This window comes from Sciurus carolinensis, chromosome 6 (assembly GCF_902686445.1).
Source record: "Sciurus carolinensis chromosome 6, mSciCar1.2, whole genome shotgun sequence".
Taxonomy (NCBI): domain Eukaryota; kingdom Metazoa; phylum Chordata; class Mammalia; order Rodentia; family Sciuridae; genus Sciurus; species Sciurus carolinensis.
This window is the reverse complement of record NC_062218.1, coordinates 94,154,107-94,178,893: the sequence shown is the minus strand read 5'-3', so window position 1 is coordinate 94,178,893 and position 24,787 is coordinate 94,154,107. Positions and strand designations below refer to the sequence as shown.

Genomic DNA, 24,787 nt, shown 5'->3' with positions numbered 1-24,787 from the left:
TGAGTCTCTTTCATTATCTATCATGCTCACTTTGAATCTGGGGACTAGCATTTATTCATCTCACTCATCCCTCCTTCAAAAACCTTATTTGAGTGACACATGCATACTCATATTTATAGCAGCATGATTCACAATATGCATACTGTGGAACCAGCCTAGGTGTCCATCATGGATAAGGAAAACCTACATATATATAACGGAGTTTTGTTCTGTCATGAAAAAGAATAATCATGTCGTTTGCAAGAAAATGGAGAGAACTCAAGAACATTGTGTTAAGCAAAATAAGCCAAACTCTTTAATTTGTGGAAACTAGAGAGGAAAAAGGAAAGAAAGCTGGGGTGGGCAGGGGGATCTCATGAAAATGAAAGGGAGATCAGTGGAGGAAAGGGATCAGGAGGAGGGAGGAGAAGAGGGAAAGGAAAAGTCCTGCGGAATGATAATGGCCAAATTATGTTGCTATTGTACACATGAACAATATGTAGCAACAAATCCCACCATTGTGTATGATTGTAATAAAAATATGGAAAAATAAATAAAAAGCCTTATTGATTGACGTATCTAATGGTAGCAATTTTCTGGTGAGTTTGGCAGGTAGATAATTCTTTTCCTATTTATTTATGTTACATGATGCTAAGATTCTTATAAGGCAGGGAGAAAAAGAAGGGAGGATGCTGGCTTTCTTCTGGAGGTTTTTTTTTTTCCATATTCTACAAGATTTCCCAGAAGCAACCGAGAAGATTGTCCCTTGCATGAAATTGATGACTGTTTACAAGGGTCACCACTAGCTACAAGGAAACCTGGGAAAGCAAATATCTAGTGAAGAGGGAGGCATTTGTTCTGACCCATGAAGACTGATTCTCAAATATGAAAATAACCATAATAATGACTTCTTTTAACAATTAGAAAAGATATCAAGTTGTGTCATCGGTGCAACATAGTAATAAAACAGTAATATATTTTAGTACCTAAAGGTGTAATAACCCTAGTATTAGCAATCTGAATAGTCATAGTATTTACACTTTTGGAGTTCACATTCCTGTCTGATGACATGTCAAATGCCAGAGAGGCTCTGAATATGCTTGATATTTATGAAAGTCTAACATTAGTTTGATTCTTAGCACTCATTTAAAGGCTGTATGTTATTTTATTTTCAAATTCACTCAATAACTTTTATGCTACTTTTCTTTTAACCTAATCATATATAATATGTGTATGTACGTATTTTAATAAATAAGAAGCTCCAATATATTGACAACTTTAGTCCTTATCATTTAAAATTTGTGAATTGTCATTTTTGGGATACTGAATTATTCTAGTTATATTTCTCTAAAACACTTTTTCAACTTTGTACAACTTTATGATTTTCCCACTGAAATTTTATTTCCTTTAAGTTCTTATTTTCCTTAAAAAAATAAAAAAAGTAACAGTAGTTCAGCTACTGTGTTCCTTTGAGGTTGTTATAACATTAGGCTTGATCTTAATGCATCTGATCTTTGTTCTATAGTGGTGATAAGTTTAAATCTAAACATCTTTGAGGCGTTATAACATAAACTTGACCTCTAATTACTTATATAGTTGATGACTCATTATACTTGTAAAGTGTCCACCAATATAAGGTGGAGGCTGTGCTGTGTCCTCAAGGATGGCATTGCTGATCAGCTTTGGCCTTTGGTTCCCTTTGACTCATTCACAAGAAAAATGTTTTAGATGTAAAAAAAAATTGTTGGTATATATTTGTGTGTGTAAATGTGTGTATATGTGTCTATATTTATATGTGGGCATGTGCATGGAAGTATATATGAAAATAATTTACCTGTGCTGACATTTGATAAATATAGCATTTCAAACCAATAGGAGAAAGAATAGATTATCAATAGATTGTGTTTTGATAACTAATTATCCATTTAAACTTTTTAAAGTTAATTAGGTACCACACACCATACCTATAAATAAAAAAAATCTAAAAAGTCCTCATAAATTAAAACCTTTAAAATAACCAGAATAAAATATAGCTCAATACCTATATATTGAGGGGATATAGCTCATTTGTAGAGTGTTTGCCTAGCATGCACAAGGTCCTGGGTTCAATCCCCAGCACCACCAAAAAAAACCCCTTTTTGACCTCCAAGCAAACAATGTCGACTAAATAAGAGAAAAACCACAGTTTTTTTTTTTTAAATATGATTAGAAGCAACTACACAAAGACGTATAATATCTGTGCAGAAAAAAATGATAAAATCTAAAATTCAAATGAAAGTTGGAAAACATATACTTATGAAATGTAATACCACTTGCAATGACTACTGCCATCCTCAGCCTTCACTGTGGTTTCTGAACTTGTTAGATGGCTATAACTGGACCAAGAGTAAATCCTAACTTGACCTGCATCTCTCTCTACACTGACCCCTTCCCTATGGGTAGGATGTGAACCATTTACAGGTTGACCTGTAAATTCCCATTTGGAACATCAAATGTATTTCCCCAAATCTAAAAACTTCACTGAGAAACTGTTACGAGTTAGTCAAATCTTTAGACTGTAGCAGGGTACCTTTTGTCTTTCTTGTCTACATTAGTACTTCAAGGTGGACTGAGAAGGGCCTGGATCTGGGCTAGCCAGGAAAATGGCCCTGAGACCAGCACCTCAGAGAGAGCTGGCAGGATGAGGAATGCCCCAGGCACTCTTTCCCATTTTCTATTTACTGCAGCCTTGGGTTGAGCAGGGCTGCAGGAAAGGCAGAGGGGAATAGTTTCAGTTCAGAATGAGTGATAATAGCTGGAAATTTTAAGTAGGAGGTGAAGGAAGAAGCATCCCTGTGGTCAAATACACTACTCACTTATATTTCCATTTTTCCAACCTTGAATAAAAACTATATTTTGTGGTCTAATATTGTGTTATATTCAACAAAAAAAGTGAAAAGCTGACCATTTATTACCCCTGTCACCACTGCTTCAGCAATCAAAGTTGAATCTGTGGTCTGTAGGAAACCGCTATTAATTATAAAGTTGAGAACTCACCCTCCAAATTTTCTTGAGGATCTTCAGAAAGTTCAAAATAACCAGGATAATGGATTAAGAGGATTTTGGAAAATGAAAAAAAAATGTTGTTACTATTCTCAAGATGTTTTGCTGTCATTTCTACAAATGAAATAATCTAGCTCTATATGTGTTTAAACTAAAGGGATGCTACCATCTTTTTCTCTTTATTTGCTGGAATTATCACTACTACCCCTGAAGTTGAGAGAGACTGAAATAACATACTGGATTTTTCAATCAAAATTCTTTCACCATTTTAAAATCTTCACCTACTTAAAATAAAGGAATTGAAAATATGGTTCACACTTTTGAAACATGAACAAATTATCCAAAACGATTCAATTGTCTAAAACCCATTGACAGTTAAACACAGAGGGAAAAGATCCATGAACTAAAAACAATGCAATATTTCTGAAGTATTTAGGATACTAAAGATAATACCAACTTGCCATTTTAAAAACCAAATTTTTGTTACAATGTATTTTAGTACAGAAAAAAATGGGATATATTTAGGATTCCTGTCTAAATTAAGAAGCTGGTATATGTACATTAACAAAAATAACTCACTAGATACTTGTAACTTCCTGTTATATGAGCTAGAATTATATTAAGATCCTCCAGTGTGCTTCACAATGATTTCTTTCTCATATTTAATATGATCCAGAAATGAATAGAATACCCTAGCACCACTTTTCTTTTTACCCTCCCATCCATCAAGAGTAACCTGATAATATGTTCATAGATGGAGAAATTTCTAATTTGTTATAACACATTATTCCTGCATTTGGTTCAGATATTTTTTAAAATTTTGAGTGAACAGCTATTTCAACCTTATGGTGTGGTTTATGTAAAAATACACACATACATTATTTCACATTTTTAGCACTTACTAGTCATTATATTCTTTCTTAAAGAAATATTTTGTGAGTACAACCTGAGAACTATTCTTTTTACAGATTTTAGGCATACAATGCAGTATTGTTATATATAGGCATAATGGTGTGCAGCTGATGTCTGAAGTGTATTCATCCTGTGTAACTGAAATTTTATCTTTAATGGTCATTGTATTCTTTCTTAAAATATATTTTAGGAGTACAACCTGAGAACTACACTTTTAATGGATTTTAAGTGTACAATAGAGCATTGTTATTTATAGGCACAATGATGTACAGCAGATCTCTAAAACTTATTCATCCTGCATAAATGAAATTTTATAACCCTTCAGTAGCAACTCTCCCATTCATGCAATACTTGGTGACCACCATTCTCCTCTTGGCTTCTTTGAGTTTCACTGTCAGACACCTCATGTAAGTGGAATCATGTAGTATTTGCCCTTCTGTGACTAGCTTATTTCACTTGCCATAATGTCATCAAAATATTTATGTTATTACATCTTGTAGAATTAATGAACATGGGAATGCCAACATCTCTCAAGAGCCCAATTCTAATTAGTTTGTATAAACATCCAGAAGTAGGATAACTGGATCATATGACAGTTGGTGTTCATTTTTGGAGAAGATGCCATATTGTTTTCCATAGTAACTGACCATTTTTGCATTCCCACCAGCAGCATAAAGATTTTCTAATTTTTTCACAACCCTGTAAACAATTCTCTTTTGACTTTGAACATCTTTTCATATAACTTTTGGCCATTTGCATGTCTTCTTTAGAGAGAGGTATTTTAAAATACTTTATTAATTGCTACAACCTGCAAGCTAAACCTGAGAAACCTGCGAGGGTCAATGAGGTACTAAGGAACACACACACACACAGATATTGAGAGAAAGCTGGAATCAGATGTGAAACACTGCACTCTGATGGACAAACTGAGTGAAGAGCTGGCCCAGCAAGTTTTTTTATATAAGGTCTCATATCAAGAAGTTAAGTAAAATAGAGGCATTGTTCTTTGTGTACTAGAAAGTTACAGGAAACATTCTTGTAGTTATTTTACTGTTGCAATGCTTGGAGTTTCCTGTGGCACTCAGGAAACCCATTGTTCAGTCTCTACTAAGCTTGCAGGCTTGAAGGTTATGCATTGGTGAAACTTTGTAGTTATCTTGCTATGCTCAGAATCCTCTATCCCTGGGAGCTGGTGTCTAAAATCTAGCTTAAGAACTGAATGACTCTGTGGCTAGCACAGAACTTCCTTTAAAAAAAAAAAACTTTTATTTTTTTGTTCTAATTAGTTGTACATGACAGTAGAACGCATTTTCCCTTTAATCAGGGCATCACCATGCAACTGAGCCATCTCAGTCGGCACCCTTGTACAGAGGATATTCCCAAAAGGGCATCGCCCCTGTCACAAGACAGTTTTGAAACCCACAACTCAGTCACTGTTAACAACAATTCATTTTTTAAATCAGGCAGTTGGAGAGTTTTGCTATTGTTTTAGGAGTTCCTTACATATTTTGGAGAATTACCTCTTAATATATATGTGGTATGCAAATATATTCTTCCATTTTTTAAAAAGAATGTCTTAAATGTGATTTTGCTTCCACTATTTTCATTATGTTTTCTCTTCTCTCTTGGGATTATGGATTCCAGGCATCATATCTGTCTCTAAATCACTAGCCATCATATTATTATCTTCTATATTTCTAATGCTTTTTTCACTTCTTATTTTGGTTGTGAACAACCATTAATGTAAATTATTATGTCAGACCTTACCCATTTTTATGTTAAAAATTTTAACTGATACATGAGAACATAAAAATGGTACATATTTATGGTATACTATGGAATGTCTTGATACCTATATAAATTGTGCAATGTTCAAATCAGGATAAACATATGTGACTCTTCAAACATCGTTTCTTCTAGCTTTTGAAATAAACAGTATATTATTATATATGCTCACCCTACAGAACTTCTTACCATCTAACTATAACTTAGTACCTATTGATCATTTCCCCATTCTACCCCACTCTCCCCAGCCCCTGGTAAGCACTATTCTACTCTTAGTTTCTATGAGATTAACGTTTTTAGATTCCCTGTATTAGTGAGACCATGCAGTACTTTCTTTCTGTGCCTAACTTATTTCATTTAGCATAAGAATCTCTAGTTCTATTCATGGTGTTACAAATGACAGGATTTTATTCTTTTTTTAAGACTGAGTAGTATTCCCTTTTACACATGTACTACATTTTCTTTATTTATTCTTCAGTATATGGATATTAGGTGGTTTCCACTTCTTGGCTATTGTAGATAGTGCTACCATAAACATGGGAGTGCAGATATATCTTCAACATATTGATTTCTTTTCCTTTGGATATACACCCAGTAGTAGGATTGTTTGATCATGTAGCAATTCTATCTACATTTTGAGGGAACTTTCGTACTATTTTCCATAGTGGCTGTACTAATTCCCATTCCCACAGTATACAAGAGATCACTTTTCTTCACATCCTTACCAGCACTGTTATCTTTAGTCTTTTTTGATAGTGAGTTATTCTTATTGGGATAAGGCAATACCCCATTGTGGTTTTGATTTGCAAATCTCACTGATGATTAGTGATACTTCAATACATCCATTGGCCATTTGTATGTTTTCTTTTAAGAAATGCCTGTTTGTATCTATTACCTTTTTGTAACAAAACTATATTTTGTGTTGTATTTATTTTTCTTTTATTGTTTTGTTTTGCTGCTATCAATTTCAGAGTTCCCTATATACCCTCTCATAGGTATAATTTACAAATATCCTCTCCTGTTCTGCAGGATGTCTCTTTACTCTGACGATTACTTCCTTTGCTGTGCAGATTTTCATTTTGATGTAGTTCCACTTGCTTATTTTTGTTGGTGTCTCTAAAATATTTCCCAAACCTACATCATCAAGATTTCCTCATTTCTTTTTAGAAGTTTTAAAATTTCAAATTTTATGTTTGTCTTTAATTTATTTTGATTTGATTTTTGTATATTTATAAGATAAAGTTTCAATTTCATGCTTTTACATGTGAATAACTAGTTTTTTCAGCATCATTTGTTGAAAATACTGTTCATTTCCCATTGTGGGATATAGATAGATAGACAGACAGATTTATTTCTGGGTTGTCTACTCTGTTCCATTGGTCTGTGTGTCAGTCTTTAGGTCAATAGCATAATTATAACATGGCTTCATATGATGAGTTCTTTGTCCTCTACAATATATTTTTTAAGTTTTGGAGTAACATAAGTTGGCTGTGAATTTGTGGTAGAATTTGTCAAGGAAATATCTGGTTTTGGGCTTCGCTTTGCTATGAGGTTGCAGATATGATCAGATTTTATTTCTTTGATCCTGTCTCGGTAAGTTGTGTATTTCTGGAGATCTGTTTGTTTCATCCAGATTGTCTAGTCAGTATATAGTAATTTTTTGTAATAAATTCATCATCCCTTTTATTTCTGTGGAATCATTTGTAATATATCCTCCATCATCTTTTATTTTATCTGAGTTCTTTTCTTGGTATAGTTAAAAGTTTGTCAATTGTATCCATCTTTTCAAAAACAGTTTTGTTGGTTTTTTTTTTTAAATTGTCTATTCTTTATTTCTGCTCAAATCTCTATTTTCTTCTTTCGGTTAACTTTGACTTTGGTTTGTTTATCCCTTTTTTGTTTTTTGAAAAATAAAGTTAGGTTGTTTTAGAGCTTTCTTTTTTTTTATTGTAGACATTTATCACAATAAATACCCCTCTTACAACTGCTGTTGCACCATTTGTAAGTTTTAGAATACAGTCTTTTTTATTTAGTGTGTCTCAATATAGTTTGAAATTTCCCTTTTGATTTCTTCCATGACCCAATGGTTTCCCAAAAGTATGTTCAGTTTATATGCATTTGTAAATTTTCTAGTTTTTGTTCTGCTATTAATTTGTACTTTCATTCCATTGTGATTGGAAAGAATAGTATGATTTTAATATTTTCAAATTTGTTGTGATTTTTTTTGTGATCTGATAAGTGATCTATCCTTGGGGATTTTTTTTTTTTTTAACATACCGAGGAAGAGTCTATATTCCACTGTTTGAGAGTTCAGTGTTCTCTATATATGTTAGGTCTGTTTAGTCTGTTTAGTGTTGTTTAAGTCTGTTGTTTCGTTGTTGATTTTTTTTACTCAGTTGCTCTAATATTGAAGGGAGGTATTAAAATTTCCTACTATTTACTGTATTACATTTTCTCTGTCTTCAGTATTTCCCATATAAATTTAGGTACTCTGATGTCGGTTGTATATGTCTTCATAACTACTACATCCTCCTAGTGGATTGATCCTTTTACATTAAATAATGTCCTTCTTAAACTCTTATGAATGTTTTTGATTTAAAAGTCAATCTTTTTCTGATATAAGTAGAACCACCCTGGCTCTCTTTTGGATACCGTTTGCATGTAATATATTTTTCCATGCCTTTACTTTCAGCCTATAAATGTTCTTAAAAATATAAAGTGACTCTTGTAGACTGCATATATTTGGATATTATTTTTTATTAGGACATTTTAATTATTCAGAATTAAGGGCTTCATTGTGGCATATTTGTACATGCACCTAACATACGTGGATTGTATCTACCGGCTTGCTAATCTCCCTAACCTTCCTTTCCTTCTTATCTTTAGCTCCTTCTTCTTCTTTAGTTGGATCTTGGTATTATCCATACACTCAGTTACTTTTTGTCTTCCAATTTCATTTAATTCATTTTAATTTAAGTATTCATAGGAAAGATTTTTGTCATTTTGTTGCTTGTTTTCTCTCTTTTCCTCTGTTTGTCTTCGTGTGTGTGTGTTGATGTATTTTAACTCTTTTCTCCAATTCTGTTTTTTAATATTTTTTAATTGTCAATGGATTATTTATTTATTCACTTATTTATGTGATACTGAACACAGGCAAGCACTCTAACACTGAGCCACAATTCCAGCCCCCTTTTCTCTATTTCTTTTGTGTGACTTCTATAAATATCTTCTTTGAGGTTACAGTGGGGGCTATTTAGAATTTTGATAACTGTCTATTTTAAGTTGATAGCAGCCTAACTTCAATCTCATAGAAATCAGTATATTTTTTGACATTCTATGGACTTTCTGTTTATAATATTATAATTTATATTTGTGCATAACTAATATACTGTGCACACATGAGCATATTTTTAATTTTTATAAAACTATATTTTAACTCTTATCATAGAATTAATATTAAATTAACCATCATCATTGGGTAATATGCTATTCTAACTTTGTACATCTGTTGACCTTTACCAAAGAATTGTATTCTTTTCTGTGCTATCATATTGCTACTTTGCCTCCTTTTGTTTCAAGTTGAAGAACTCCCTTTAGCATTTTTTGTAGGACAATTCTAGTGGTAATGTGCTCCTTCATCTTTGGTTTTTCTGGAAAGTCTCTCTCTCTCTCTCTCTCTCTCTCTCTCTCTCTCTCTCTCTTAACTAGGGATCGAACTCAGGGGCACTGTACCACTGAGCCACATCCCCAGCCCTATTTTGTATTTTATTTAAAATGAAGTTTCATTAGATATATTACTCCTAATTGGAAGTGGGGGGTTTCCTCTCAACATTTTGACTATATCATTCCAGGGCATTCTGACCAGCAAGATTGTTACTAAAAATCCTGCTGATAGTCTCATGTAGGTTCTCTTGAACATAACAATTTATTTTCTTTTGTTTCTTTTGTATGACTTTTAAAATTTTGAATGGAATGTGTCTTGGTGTGAATTTCTAATTTTGGGTCATTTGGGTCTCTTGAATCTCTGTGACCATTTCTTTCCCTAGACTTGGGGATTTTTCACTTGGTTGTTCCCTTCTGGTTGTATGGTGCTGTGCCTCAGACCTGAAGGGGTGTGGCACAAGGGTGTTTCTGCTTTTCCTATCATATTTGGTGTGGCTAGATTCATGCTTTCCAAGTGTGCAGACACTGTAGTACTAGTTTCTGGATGAGTCTGGGAACGGATCCATGTGCTCACATGGAATTGGAGCTTCCACATAGTAGAGGAGAATCCAGTACTTCCTATCTTGCCATCTTACTGATGTTACCAATTTTATTCCATTTTTTAAAAGACAATTCAAAGTAGGTGTCAAATGGGAGCAATAATAAAAGTCTCCAAATAGCTTGGTGGATGAGAGATCTAGGTACAGAGAGAGCAGGGAAAATAATGCGAAAATAGTTCTAAAGGATGCAATTTTAGGTGAAGATGTAGTTACTGTACTAGACTTGGTACAGAAATTTTGGATGCTAGAAACTTGTAATGAATCAAAGCTCAGTTTTCAAGTTCTAGATGAATTTAAACAACTTATTATATCTCTTAGAAATTTAGTTTTCTCAAAAGTGTGTGTTAAAAGAGTTTTTGTATATAACCTAGGTATTCACAAATATAAAATTATTATTTTTACATTTCCAAGATCATTTTTGTTATTTTTGTTTTTGTTGCCATTGAAAGATAAAAATCTGTGAAAATTATCTGCTGCCATTGAGATAAGTCATATTTCTTTGTGGTATAATTTACATTAAGTGAAATTGAAAATAAATCCAGGAATCAGAAGTCTAATATTTCTTTAATTAATTTATAAGAATCACAGTTGGTCTTGAACAACAAAAAGAACTACTTTTATCCTCGATTCTGAGTTATGACTTCAGAAATAATTATTTTTAATTAACAAATTTCCATAATTATTGGAAAAGATTATGAAATTTTAAGAAAACAAGTTCTGTTCAGTTTCTTAATTATTCCTGAACATTTTGACATCTTACCTGACATACTGTTTCAATTAACTACCACATCCTAATAAAAGAATCAGTCAACATTTTGTCTTCAGTTTTCAATATTACTTGCAAAAAAATGGGCATTTATTAATAACAGTTCTTTAAATTCATTAAATTTATTTGTTATATTCAGTTTATTCTGTTGGGTATTTGTTTACTATGTAGGGTGATTAAACGTGATTATATATGCAAAATGAATCTTAATAATATTTATATATTATTCATATATTATTATTTCAAGTGGCATAAGATTGGTAACATCAGTAAGATGGCAAGATAGGAAGTACTGGACTCTCCTCTACCATGTGGAAGCTCCAATTCCATATGAGCACATGGATACATTCCCAGAGTCATTATGTACACATATAATATTTATAAAGTGTATTATGTACACATACAATATTTATAAAATGATAGATATATCATCATTATTTTTATAGTTTAACAATATTCTGAAAATAAAAAGTGCCCTAGAATTTCTGCTCATTCTATTATGGATCCAAAATACTTTTCCAATTTTTCTACCAGTCTTAATCTCTAATCTTATCTCCTGTGAACTGTGGCAGACCTTAGGACTACCCTGTGTTTTGACAGTAACTGCAAGTTTGGGAATCCCTGAGACAACCCTCATGTTTCATAATTTTTTGAAAAGACTTCCTAAAGATAGCAAAGCCATTTTACTTTGATTATGGTTTCTGACTATGAACATACACAGATTAAAACCAGCCAAGGGAAATGGTGCATGTGGCAATGTCAAGGACAGTTCCAAGCACAGAGCTTCCCATGGTCCTCTTCCAGTGGAGTTGCATGGAGAGCATTTTCTTCTTCTAGTAATGACATAGAATAGTACACATAGAATATAGTCATACAAAAGGTCACCCAAGCTTTGGTATCCATGACTTTTATTGGGGCTGTGTCTAACATACATTTCGTTTACTACATACTACATGATTGACCCTAGTCTTTGCTCCTCCCAGAGTTTGAGCTGATTCCATGTGACTCAGCCATCCCCACCAGAAATCACATTTTTATCACAAACTAACTATCATGGGTCAAAGACTCCAGGGGAAACAAAGACAATTTTATCAGGAAGGGCATTTTAAGACCTATGATGTTAATTCTTATAATCAGGCCAAGAACAAAGACCAGTCCTCCTTTTAGTTGAGGTTAAGTCTTTAGAGATATGTCCCAAGTCCAAGCCATCATCATTTGCTTCGAGATTGCTTCAAAAAAGTTAAACATCTCCTTGTTTCCCTCTTGTCTTTGTCTTTGGTACAAAGAACAGTAGGTGTTTGTTAAATGCATGACTAGACAACTGGTTCTTATCCAACTATTAGTGTCTGATCATTGAACTGGTTCCTTTCATGCAACATGGCATTTCATACAGGGATTTGAACCACATCTGACATTCCAGTTATCTTTCAGTGACACTTTTGATTCTGTGGTGTCAAATTATATTTGTCAAAATTGTAAAAGCTGTTCTCGTTTATGAATATTCATATGGGTAGAAATGTTGATATTTCATGTCCACTGAATATTTGAAATCTATACATCTAGTTTAGCAATTAAATCCTACTAAGGAGTCCAACCACAAATATGTAGCATCACTACAAAAAAAGGGTCACAGTAATTGTTTTCAAATACAACAGTTTCTTAAAAAATTCTAAGAATTTATTGTTTGGTTCAGCTTTTTTATTTCCTAGGATACTGTCTGCTTAGTTGTAGACACAGACCCTGTTTCTGGCAGTATATTTTAAGTGACATCTTTGATAACTGCCACAGGGTCACTGAAAACGGAACAGAAGAGTGCCTTATGCTGAAGCTTGGTCCCTAGATGAGGAGCTTCAGAGCAGGCATGCTTCTCAGCAAATGTCTAGACGTGCAAATGAGAACACAGTCTACTTTTTTGTGACAGTTGCAACACATACCATCTGTCTTTATAAGGTTTTTTTCTTCATTTACTGTCAATCAATTAGATTCTCCCCACAAATATTATTCATCAGCCGTACTTCACTGGTGTTTAAGTCAACAGGTGAACAGCTCATTCTTAGACTCATAAAAAGAATTTTCAAAGAAATTGTGAGATTGAGACATGATTATCAGAGTGTATTTAATGGCTCAACATTGGTCCTGCAGATTCTAAAATCAAAATCATACCAGTTTGATAATTAAACAGTTGTAGTTTTATGAAACATTAGTCTTCAAAAAATTTAAAATATATGGATGGAAGGTGGTTTGTGTGTAATTTCATTAACCATTCTTGTTAATGAAAAGAAGTTGAAAGTCCGTAAATAGTTGAGAAATAAGCTAAAATGTGCAGTATGTTTTATTTGTAATATTGTTTGAAATCTGTTTTCCTGAAGCTCACAATTCCAGTATTATTCATTTAAAAACTCAAAATTATTCGTCACCCATATTGAATTCAGGCATTATGTTACACTAATGCTTCACAAATCAATAACTTCACTCTTGCTATTTTACTCGCCTTTCAGTCATGTTTTAACAAGCCACAGAATATTGAAAATTGTATTCTCTCATACCCATGCCACACTTTCCAAATTTTTATCTCCTTTCTACAAACAGACTTATCTTCACAATCTCCTCATTTTTGCAAGTGGTGTCATTATTGCTTCAGTCTCCTGAGCTTCAATATGAATTTCTCCTTTGCCTTTCATTCCCTCCTCCTCCCTCATAGCTAAGAAGTCTTATTAGACCTTTTCCACGGTATCTTAGGTTTGTCCCTTCCTTTCCAATCTCCTACTGCTCATCATAGTGAAGACCTAGATTACCTCATAAAACTCCCATATAGGTTTCCCAGCTTATTACTTGAATAGACTAGATGTAACACTGCATTGAGCAGGAATAACATTACTCCTTTGCTCAAACATCCACCATTTAATCTGACCCCATTTATCCTTAGCTGTCTAACCTCAACTATTTTAATAAGAACTCACCATTCAAGCTCAATTTGAGATCCCTACTGTCACTATCCTTACTGCTACCTCTCTGCTGGGAGCCCAATTACTGGTCCAACTGTTCTGATTTACTTAGCTCTATTCCCATTTGTCCTTGAAAGCTCTGTGCTTTAAGCCCAGTCCCAGGTAAATGGAAACACATTTTTACTCTATCTATTCCACTTATTCAGTCAACAGACTATAAATTAGATCTACTATGTTGCAGGCATCATAGTAAATGCTAAGGGTATAAGAGAGAATAAAATATAATCCCTGTCCTCCCATTGTGTAGAGTCTATAGGTGAAATAGATAATTATAATATGATATAAGTTATAATCCAATAAGTACAAGGAATGTAGCTACTAACCAACCCTGACCATTCAGAGAAGGCTTTTTAGTGAAAATATGCAGAAGAATGGATAGAAGTCAGGTATAATATAAAAATATTTTTGGACCAAATTACTTGTGATTAAGTCAAGGGAATAGTTTATACTAAGGTTGGAAGTTAGAATTAAGTGTATATTCAAGAACTTCAGTCATTTTTTCCTAATGTAGTTTATTTGCAAGTTGGGGATCAATGAAAGAGTGGTAATAGATGTATTTCAGAAGATGTCAGACTAGAAAGACAAGCCATGTTTGGAATTTTGGAATTTACATAGGGACAAATAGCTACTGAGAAGTTGTGAACAGGGAAGCAAAATGATAGATTTACAAAGTCATTTTCACAGCCTAGATTAGCAATGGTGAAGCAACCTGGATAAAACAGGGAGAGGAAAGCACAAATAGGAAGTTAGTATGTAATTATTCACAGTGCTAACATTTTCTAGGTGAATCATCCCCAGTGTTCTTCCTCTGCTCTTTTTCCAAGTTTACCTCTTGAACGAGGTCTGACAAGGTCTCAATTCCTGAAGTCCCTTCCTCACTCTTCCAGTGCTCACTGATCCCTTGCTTTGGTGGACTGATTCCATTACCTTTTCATTGAACTGTTACTCTATAAATTCCCATAAAAATTATTCTATGCTTCTAGACTTGCTAGGTACTTGAAACCACAGATTATCTCTTTCTCATCTGAGGATAAAGAAAATAGTTTTAAAATTAAATTTGTTTCTTGATTAATTCCATTTTTAGTGAAAATTACCAATTATTCAAAAGAAGTATTTTTCATTTATATATAATGTCAAATATTGAAGTACCTCAGTTTTAACTAGTGAAATTGTTATGAAGAGAAAATCACATTTCCCCAAGAACTGGCTGCTTCATTGTAGCTTCATATTAGCAGATTCTACTCTCTTAAAAGTACCAATGATAGAAAGGGTAGAAGGTACATTAAGATTGGAAGCTAATGCCTTTCTTCTCCATTTCTAAAATGTGTACATGCTTTCTCTTTGGTTCCTCTTTCTACCTTCTAGTCTCATTCCTTTTTATGAATGGAATGGAAGGTGAGTAATGGAAAGGAAAGCACTTGTCTGAGTTGGAAAGACTGCCTCATGGAAACAGATTAGATGGCCTTCACTTGTTTTAACCACTCACTCATTAGCTCTCTGATGCAAGGAAACTAAGTTGAGGTTCATGTGTTTCCTTTTCTTATTCTAAAGATAATAAGATCTACATAACAGGATTATAATGAGGACCAGAGCTGGGGCATATAGATCGTACTCCCAGGCATGCTAGTTATAATTGTAATCATTATTATTAACCTGCATTTTCTGATATTTTTATTGGTGCATTAGAGTTTTACAGAATGGTGGGATTTGTTGATACATATTTGTACATGCACATAACAATATGATTTGTCCCCATGTACTGGGGACAGCCCCAGTACATCAGATTGAATTAGGGAAAGTTGAGGATCTAGCTTTCCAAGTTGTGTTTACATTCTTATTCAAGGAGTCTATTGATGATTCTCAATGTTACAAGAACTATATACAGGATTTCCAGAAAAAGTGCAATGTGGATTTTAGTGGGTCCTTAAACCCTTCTACCTTCCTCTCTGAGCATTTTATTGCTCTTTTTCTTCATATAAGCTTAGTATTTTCCTATTGCTCTTTGACTGACATATGATTTCCTCCCCTTTGAGGAGTGTGTTATTCTAAAGATAGTAAGATCTACATAACATTATTCCTCTTACTTATGTATTCTACCTATCGCTAAATCAGAATTGTCTTTTCCTGGATATTACTGCAAAGCAGTATACTACAGCTAGGTAAGAAATATTTAAGATAAAGAATAAATAGAAACTTCTTCCTCCTTTCTGTAAGACAAATACATATTTTGAAAGTGGATGATATACATAAATTGCTAATTGCTACATAAAATTTTAGAGGGATGAGTGTCTTAGATTTTTTAAAATCTCCTCTGCATTCACTATTTTCTCTTCTCCTATTTCAATTTATTTATGCCCTTATTATTTAAAAGAAGTCTTCTTCCAAATCATAATTATATCAGTAATTTCTTTCTGCCTTTTGAATTATTTTAAGTTTTCTTCTTGGTTCAAGTGCCAAGTTTACTAGGCTTTGGTTATTTTGTTGCTGTTTTTGTTTTACAAGGCAAGTGATTTTTCTCCTTTTTCCCTGATTTATTATAAAAATTCACCATGGTGGACTACATGTTCATCTTGCCTAAGCAAATTCCTCTTGAGTTTTCAGAACTTGTTTTTCCATGTCATTCACAGTTTACTCATCCATCTTCTAATTTATGAGGTGTATTAGTTAGGTTCAGTTTAAATTTTCAAATGGTTAGGAATGTTAAGATGATGCACGCTGTTATAAAGAAGTAAAAACAATGAAGGGTCAAAAGTTTCCAAAGCTTATAATTTCAGACTTTATACTATTATGAATTTTGGTAAAATTGGGTTTCTTTTTTTCCCCACATAATCATACTCCAGTAAGGGAAATAAAACAAAAATTTCCAAAGAATGTTTCTGTTTCAATAGGTGATCGAGTGGTCTTTGTTGGATATTATGGTTTGGTGTATAACATGGTGAAAATGGTGTGGGAGCTTCGGGATGATGAGGAACAAGATGGATTTAGAAACATGATATGGAAAAAATTACAAATAACAAAGGATTATGAGAAAGATGAGCGAATCCAAAATGCAATAAACATAGCCCAGGTAAGATAAAACACTGCTCAGAAAATTGGTGCTTCTATCTTCAGTTACCTTGTTGGTCAATTCTTTGTGAAAAGAGGGATGTCCATGTTCAGTGGGCATTGTACATTCAGAGTGGAGAATGCTATTTCTAAAATTTAATATTGCCCTCCATTTTTTTTTACAATTTTATAGACTAAATTTTTCTGAGGAAACAAATAACAAAATACATAGTCAAATAATGTGGTTTTTCATTTGTTAGTTTGTTTTGGTACTAAAGATTGAATTCAGGAGTACTTAACTACTGAGACCACACCCCCAGCCCTTTTAATTTAAAAAAAAAATTTATTTTACTAAATTTCTTCGTGCTTTGCCCACTTTTCTAAGTTGCTAGGCTGTTTTCTTTTTTTTTTTTTAATTTGTCCTTCTTAGATATACATGACAGTAGAATGTATTTCAACATATTATGTATACAAGGAGTATAACTTATTCTAATTAGGATCCCATTCTTGTGGTTGTACATGATATGAAATTACACTGGAGGTATATTCATGTATGAACATAGGAAAGTTATGTCTGATTCATTCTGCTGTCTTTCCTATTCCCATCTTCCTTCCTTCCCTTCATTCTCCCTTTGTCTAATCCACTGAACTTCTATTCTCCCCCATCCCCACCCTTGTTGTGTGTTAGCATCCACATAACATTGATCTACATTTGAAGACAGTTGAGCTCTAGATAGGGGAATAAAAAGAGACCTCCAAAACCTTTAATGGAAACAGAATTAAGTAAATTCAACCAAACTCCATTAGCAAGGAATGATTCCACCACAGAACTCCAATTTGGTGGGAAGAGCTGGTAGACATGCAATAGGTATGAGAGTGAAATAAGATATCAAGTTCTGATTCTTTTTTTTTCTTCAGAATATTTGGTGAAGAATCTTGGAAAGTATGGACGTTTTAAGGAGCAAAACACCTACCTCTAATATGAGGGTTGTTGCGAGGGCAGGCAGTGGAAGAGATGCGCAGAAGCACCTTCACCACTTCCTGTTAACAGCTGTTAGGAGGGCTGTGCTTATGATTCAAATAGGAGGGTTAAGGGGCTTTTCTATGATTTTTTTTACCAGTATGAGGAATCCAGAGACCTGCATTCACTCTTGAGTGTGCCCTTCATTCTGTCATTCAATGGGCAGAAATACCAGGACATATAGCCATCTCATCATACTGGACCAGAGAAAAGCTAAAAGTGGTCCTAACTGCAGTGATTTCAACAAACATTAAAAATAAATAGGGAAAGGCAAAGATCACTTTATTGACTTGCCCTCTAGTTCTAAGACTCTCTCCTGTCTTCTCAACCTTTTTGGCAAATGCGTTTGGAAATGGAACATATCACCTGGTTTCTAAGTTAAAAAATTTGAAGCTCATTCTTTAGTTTGTGAGAGAACCCAAACACATGCCAATTTTTTTAATATAGTAATAGTATACTGAAGATATAGTTCAGTAAAGAAAGCACAAAAGTATTTTTAAATTTTAAGATAAATTTATTTTTAACCAATATTGAAAAATGTAAAAATGAACATAATAATGGGAAAGATAGGATATCTTGATACATATGTACATTGTATAATATTTAAATCAGGTTGAACATGTCTATCTTATCAAAATAGTGTCACTTCTTTTTGATGAAAATATGCCAAATTCTTTCTTGTAACTTTTTGAAATATACAGGACAATATTATTATCTGTAGTTACCTTATTGCACAATAGCACACACAGAACTCCTTGCTCCTATATAACTATTACCCATTGATCAAACTTCCCCATACCTCCCTTGCCCCTAAACAGTAGCTTCTTTCAATGCTATATGCTGATACCCTTAGTAGATGTTCATTTTATATATTTAACTAATAATTACAAGTAAGTTTATTTTAAACATTAAAAGAAATATTGATCATCTTTAATGATTAAATTTAATATTTAAAAATTAATAACAAAAGTATATTAAAAATAAAAATAATCATTAAAATCAGTAAAACTTGGACATTAAAACATGCCTTGATAAATAATATTAATAACAAGGAGAAATGACAACCTATTTTTAAGCATTAGCCATTGTTTTAGGCTTCTGCCTATAATCCCAGCGGCTCCAGAGGCTGAGGCAGGAGGTTTGCAAGTTTGAAGCCAGCCTCAGCAAAAGCAATGTGCTAAGAATTCCGTGGGACCCTGTCTCTAAATAAAAAACAAAATAGGACTGGGAATGTGGCTCAGTGGTCAAGTACCCCTGAATTCAATCCCTGGTAACTCCCCTTCCCCCCAAAAAGAGCAGATATATATACTCTTAATTATAACAGAGTTGGGTTTGGGGTAACTCACACTTAAAATGTAACTCAACAAATTAAAATATAATTATCAAATGATGATAGCTACTATAAAGAAAATAAAATAGAGCAAAACCACTGGAATATGATGAGGTGGGGAGGGTGGATGACTTAGCCTCAGGGAAGACTCTCCAAGATGACAGCATTTGCAAGAATTACACAGTGAGAGGGAAATAGCCACAAAAAAAAAAAAAAAAAAAAAAAAAAAAAAAAAAACCAAACAGTAAATTCTGCAGAGAGGACTGCAGAAGCTCTGAGGCAAGAATTAATTTACTGTGTTAAGAGATCAGGAAGGCCACTGTATGCAGGCTTTGAGAAATGAAGAAGAGAAAGGCAAGACATAAGGATGCCTAGGAAGAGGTAAGATGGGCTACAGGAAGACAGAAGATGGGCTTCTGGAAATGGTTTGAGTGTCCAAAAAAAAAAAAAAAAAAGTGGGAGATATTAAGAAAGATAAAACAATAATACACTAAACATTAAAAAAATATACAATCTATTTGTATAGTAGGTGAAATAATAGAAAAAGGTAAATAAACATTTATCAGTTAAAATTCACAGGAGTAAAGGGAATATAACTGTTAGAAAGTAATTGTAAAATAATTATAAAATTATCATTGTACAACTACATTCTAATTAATGTATTTCAAATATTGTTACAATGAATGGTTTTCTAAGAAGATTGATGAAAAGCAATATTAAAGTATTCATTATTATCACTGTAATTTACCTTTGTTCTTGATGGGCTAATCTCTGCCTTTATATGTGAAAAATAATTGAATTATGTTGACCAGTAACAGAAAAATGTGACCATGTTTGCCACACCATAGTACTAGATTAGACTAGTAAAGCATTCAGGGACAGAGACAAAATAATGGAATTTAAATCCCAACTCAACATAGTCACTTTGGACCTGGACAAATTATTTGTCTCAATCTTAGTTTTCTTATTTTTGCAAAGGGTGCTCAGGGGCACTAATGCTATAATATTTCATTGCAAAATCATCACACTTTTTGCCATTTTTTTTTTTTGCAAAAATGTGGGATGTGACAATTAAGTGAAACTTTAAAAAAAAAAAAGTGCCAGTATTTTTAAAAAATCGTTTATTACTAAACTGCCTTTGGGGCAAGATTAGAATGAATGGTATACTAGTAAATATATGTTAATGCAGAGGTGAAGATTATGCAGTGAAATACAGTAATCAAAGACAAAGTTAGTTACTGAAGGTAACCCAGGAGGCAGAGAACTGATGGAGAACACAGAACCTAGCGGTAGGTCACCTGGGTGCACATGGCAGATCTACCACAGTAGAAAGGGGACCTTGGGCATCTTTGTGACTCAGTTTCACTCTTTGAAAGTAAAACTTAATAATAGTATATAGTACTAGGCCTGTGATGATTAAGTCAACATTATAAAGCACTTAAAGTTTTTTCTAAAGAAATAAAAAGAGCAGCCTGCCCGACCCCCACACCAAGGTTGGAGGTGATCGCTGAGCCCTCCCAATCCTTACACAGAGGTTGGATGCCATTGCTGAGCCTGCCTGACACCCTACTGCTAAGGGACACTGCACTTGCCTCAGTGCTGACTCAGTGCACCCTCGCTGGGGCTCCCCAGCTTCTTTGGAGGCTGGTGCAGGCATTTTGAATTATTCCTGAGGGTGTGGCCATCATCATCGGAAGGGCGGCTCCCTTTCTGAGACACCTACAGGAGACAGGAGGCCCTTTGACAGAACTCAGGATTCAAGAAGAGGAGGTATTGAGAGACTCGAGACGAATTCAGAGCCGACAGGTGACTCTCCCACTTGGCGAGGCTCCCCGGACAGGGAAGTAGTCCCTGAACGCAGGGAACTTTGTGGAGTACAGTGCCCAGTGAGACTCCCCTGCTGGAACTGTGAACCCAGACAACCGGGAGCATTATAGAGGAGGGCCACCCAACGAAAGGCTTTGGTGCAGAGCGAGGGTCCCAGGCCTAGATGGCAGGACTGAACTGCAGGCAGCTTCTCAGAGGAAGGCTGGCCCAGGCGGTAGGTCAGGTCCCCAGGGAACGTCGCAGACGAGGGCTGCTCAGAGACAGAGTCCTGGCAGGGCCAGGATTCCTAGCTCAGTTGGTAGTTCCTGACTCCTGAGAACATCAAAGAGGAGGGCTGCCTAGCCCAGGTGGTAGTTCTGGAATGAAGGGAACTTCTCAAAGGAAAGCTGCCCAGCGAGACTTCCTCACTGGCTGAGTCTTTCCTGCCAGGTAAGGCTTTCCCACCAAGTAGAACCAGAGATACAGGCCCACACCAGCCATGCCCCAGCCTGCAGTCTAGTCCCCCTTTGGCTGACCATTGGTCAACAAGTGGACATGCCTTTTCCCACTAGCAGGAAATATACCCCACCTGAAGGCCACCACCCCCAGAAGGGCAGCTTCTTTGTTTATTACTGCATTATCAAGTTCTTCCAAGACTTCAGGCTACTGAAGGCTAGGAGGCAAGTTATTGGAAATCTACAGGGACACTATAAGTCAATAGAGTTTCACTACTACAGGGGTAGATACCTGAGCAATACGAGAAAACAAGGGAAGAAAATGTCCCAAACAAATCTAGATGCTACATCAATAATATCCAATGACAGCATGGTAGAAGAAATGTCAGAAAGGGAGTTAGGAATGTAAATAATTAAAATGATCAGAGAAGCAAACAATGAGATGAAAAAGTAAATGCAGACTTTGAATGATCACACCAATCAACAGTTAAAAGAGCAAATGCAGGAATAAAAAGATCATTTCAAAAAAGAGGTAGAGATACTGAAAACAAACAAACAAACAAATAGAAATCCTTGAAATGAAGGAAACAATAAACCAAATTAAAAACTCCATAGAAAGCATAACCAATAGGATAGAACACCTGGAAGACAGAACCTCAGACATTGAAGACAAAATATTTAATCTTGAAATCAAAGTTGACCAAACAGAGAAGAGGGTAAGAAATCATGAACAGAATCTACAGAATTATGGGCGATCATGAAAAGTACAAATTTAAGAATTATTGGGATTGAGGAAAGCACAGAGAAACAAACCAAAGGAATGAACAATCTATTCAATGAAATAATATCAGAAAATTTCCCAAATCTGAAGAACGAAATGGAAAATCAAATACAAGAGGCTTATAGGACTCCAAATATACAAAATTACAACAGACCCACACCAAGGCACATTGTAATGAAAATACCTAACATATAAAATAAAGAGAATTTTAAAGGCTGCGAGAGAAAAAAATCAAATTACATTCAGGGGGAAACCAATACGAATATCAGCAGATTTTTCAACCCAGACCCTAAAAGCTAGAAAGGACTGGAACAACATTTTTCAAGCTCTGAAAGAAAACAGATGCCAACCAAGAATCATATGCCCAGCAAAACTTACCATCAGATTTGATGATGAAATAAAATCCTTCCATGAAAAATAAAAGCTAAAAGAATTTAAAAAAAGCAAGCACTGCAGAACATTCTCAGCAAAATATTCCATGAGGAAGAGATAAAAAACAATGATGTAAATCAGCAAAGGGAGGAACTACTCTAAAGGAATAGCCAAATAAAGGAGAAACCAAGTCATGTCAAAAAAAACAAAAATGAGCCAAATGACAGGGAATACAAATCATATCTCAATAATAACCTTGAATGTTAATGGCCTGAACTCATCGATTGAAAGACATAGGTTGGCAGATTGGATTAAAAAGAAAGATCCAACAATATGCTGCCTGCAAGAGACTCATCTCATAGAAAGAGATACCCATAGACTAAAGGTGAAAGGATGGGAAAAAACATACCGTGCACATGGACTCAGCAAAAAAGCCGGAGTATCCATCCTCATATCAGATAATGTGGGCTTCAAGCCAAAGTTAGTCAGAAGGGATAAAGATACTGCTTAAGGGAAGCATAAATCAGCAAGACATAACAATCATAAATATCTATGCCCCAAACATTGGCTCATCCATGTACGTCAAACAAATCCTTCTCAATTCCAGAAATCAAATAGACCATAACACAATAATACTAGGTGCTGTTAACACACCTCTTTCCCCACTGGATAGATATTCCAAACAAAAATTGAACAAAGAAACCACAGATCTCAACAGCACAAGCAATAATTGTAACTTAATGGACATATATAGAATATACCATCCATCAAAGAGCAAATAAACTTTCTTCTCAGCAGCACATGGATCCTTCTCTAAAATAGACCATATATTAGGTCACAATGCTAATGTTAGCAAATAGAAGAAGATAGAGATACTACCTTGTATTTTATCAGATCATAATGGATTGAAATTAGAAATAAATGACAGAATAAAAAACAGAAACTACTCCAACACATGGAGATTAAATAATATGCTATTGAATGATGAATGGATAACAGAAGACATTAGGGGGAATAAAAAAATTCTTAGAGGTAAACAAGAACAAAAATACATCATATAAAAATCTCTGGAACACTATGAAAGCAGTACTTAGAGTAAATTTATTTCATGGAGCACATTCAATAAAAGAAGAAAAAAAAATCAACAAATAAAAGCCCTAACTCTACAGCTCAAAGCCCTAGAAAAAGAAGAACAGACCAACACCAAAAGTAGTAAAAGACAGGAAATAGTTAAAATCAGAGCTGAAATCAATGAAGTTGAAACAAAAGTAACAATACAAAAAATTGACAAAATAAATAGTTGGTTCTTTGAAAAAATAAACAAAATCGATAAACCCTTAGTCACACTAACAAAGAGAAGAGAGAAAACTCAAATTACTAAAATTCAGAATGAACAGGGAAATATCACCACAGACACGATTGAAATACAAAACATAATCAGAAGCTACTTTGAAAATCTATACTCCAACAAAATAGAAAATCTCGAAGACATCAACAGGTTCTAGAGACATATGAATTACCTAAACTGAATGAGGAGGACAGACACAATTTAAATAGATCAATTTCAAGTAATGAAATAGAAGAAGTCATCAAAAGCCTACCAATAATGAAATGTCTGGGACCAGATGCATTCTCAGCCAAGTTCTACAAAACCTTTAAAGAAGAGCTCATTCAAATACTCCTCAAAGTATTCCATGATAGAAGAGGAGGGAACCCTCCTAAACTCATTCTATGAAGCTAATATCACCCTGATACCTAAACCAGACAGAGACACATCGAGGAAAGAAAATTTCAGACCAATATCCTTAATGAACATCGACGCAACAATTCTCAACAGAATCTTAGTAAATTGCATACAAAAATATATTTAAAAGATAGTGCACCACAATCAAGTGGGTTTTATCCCAGGGATGCAAGGTTGGTTCAACATCTGGAAATCAATAAATGTAATTCACCATGTTGACAGACTTAAAGTCAAGAATCACATGATTATTTCAATAGATGCAGAAAAAGCATTTGATGAAATACAGCACCCATTCATGCTCAAAACACTAGAAAAAATAGGGATAGTGGGAACATTCCTTAACATTGTAAAGTCCATCTATGCTAAGCCCATGGCCAAAATCATTCTAAATGGTGAAAAACTGAAATCATTCCCCCTAAAAACTGGAACAAGGCAAGGATGCCCTCTTTCACCACGTCTGTTCAACATTGTCCTTGAAACTC

At 34.3% G+C, this 24,787-nt stretch overlaps 1 protein-coding gene across 5 annotated transcripts in view; it reads left to right on the top strand.

Moving 5' to 3' along the window:
* The window catches only part of Tmem232 (transmembrane protein 232), a 266,848-nt gene that overhangs the window by 106,768 nt on the left and 135,293 nt on the right, over nucleotides 1-24,787 (top strand). For all 5 annotated transcript variants that reach the window (XM_047555713.1, XM_047555717.1, XM_047555714.1 and 2 more), the window contains one exon: nucleotides 16,640-16,818. In XM_047555713.1, coding sequence (XP_047411669.1) covers nucleotides 16,640-16,818 — 179 coding nt within the window. The remainder of the gene's footprint in view (nucleotides 1-16,639; nucleotides 16,819-24,787) is intronic.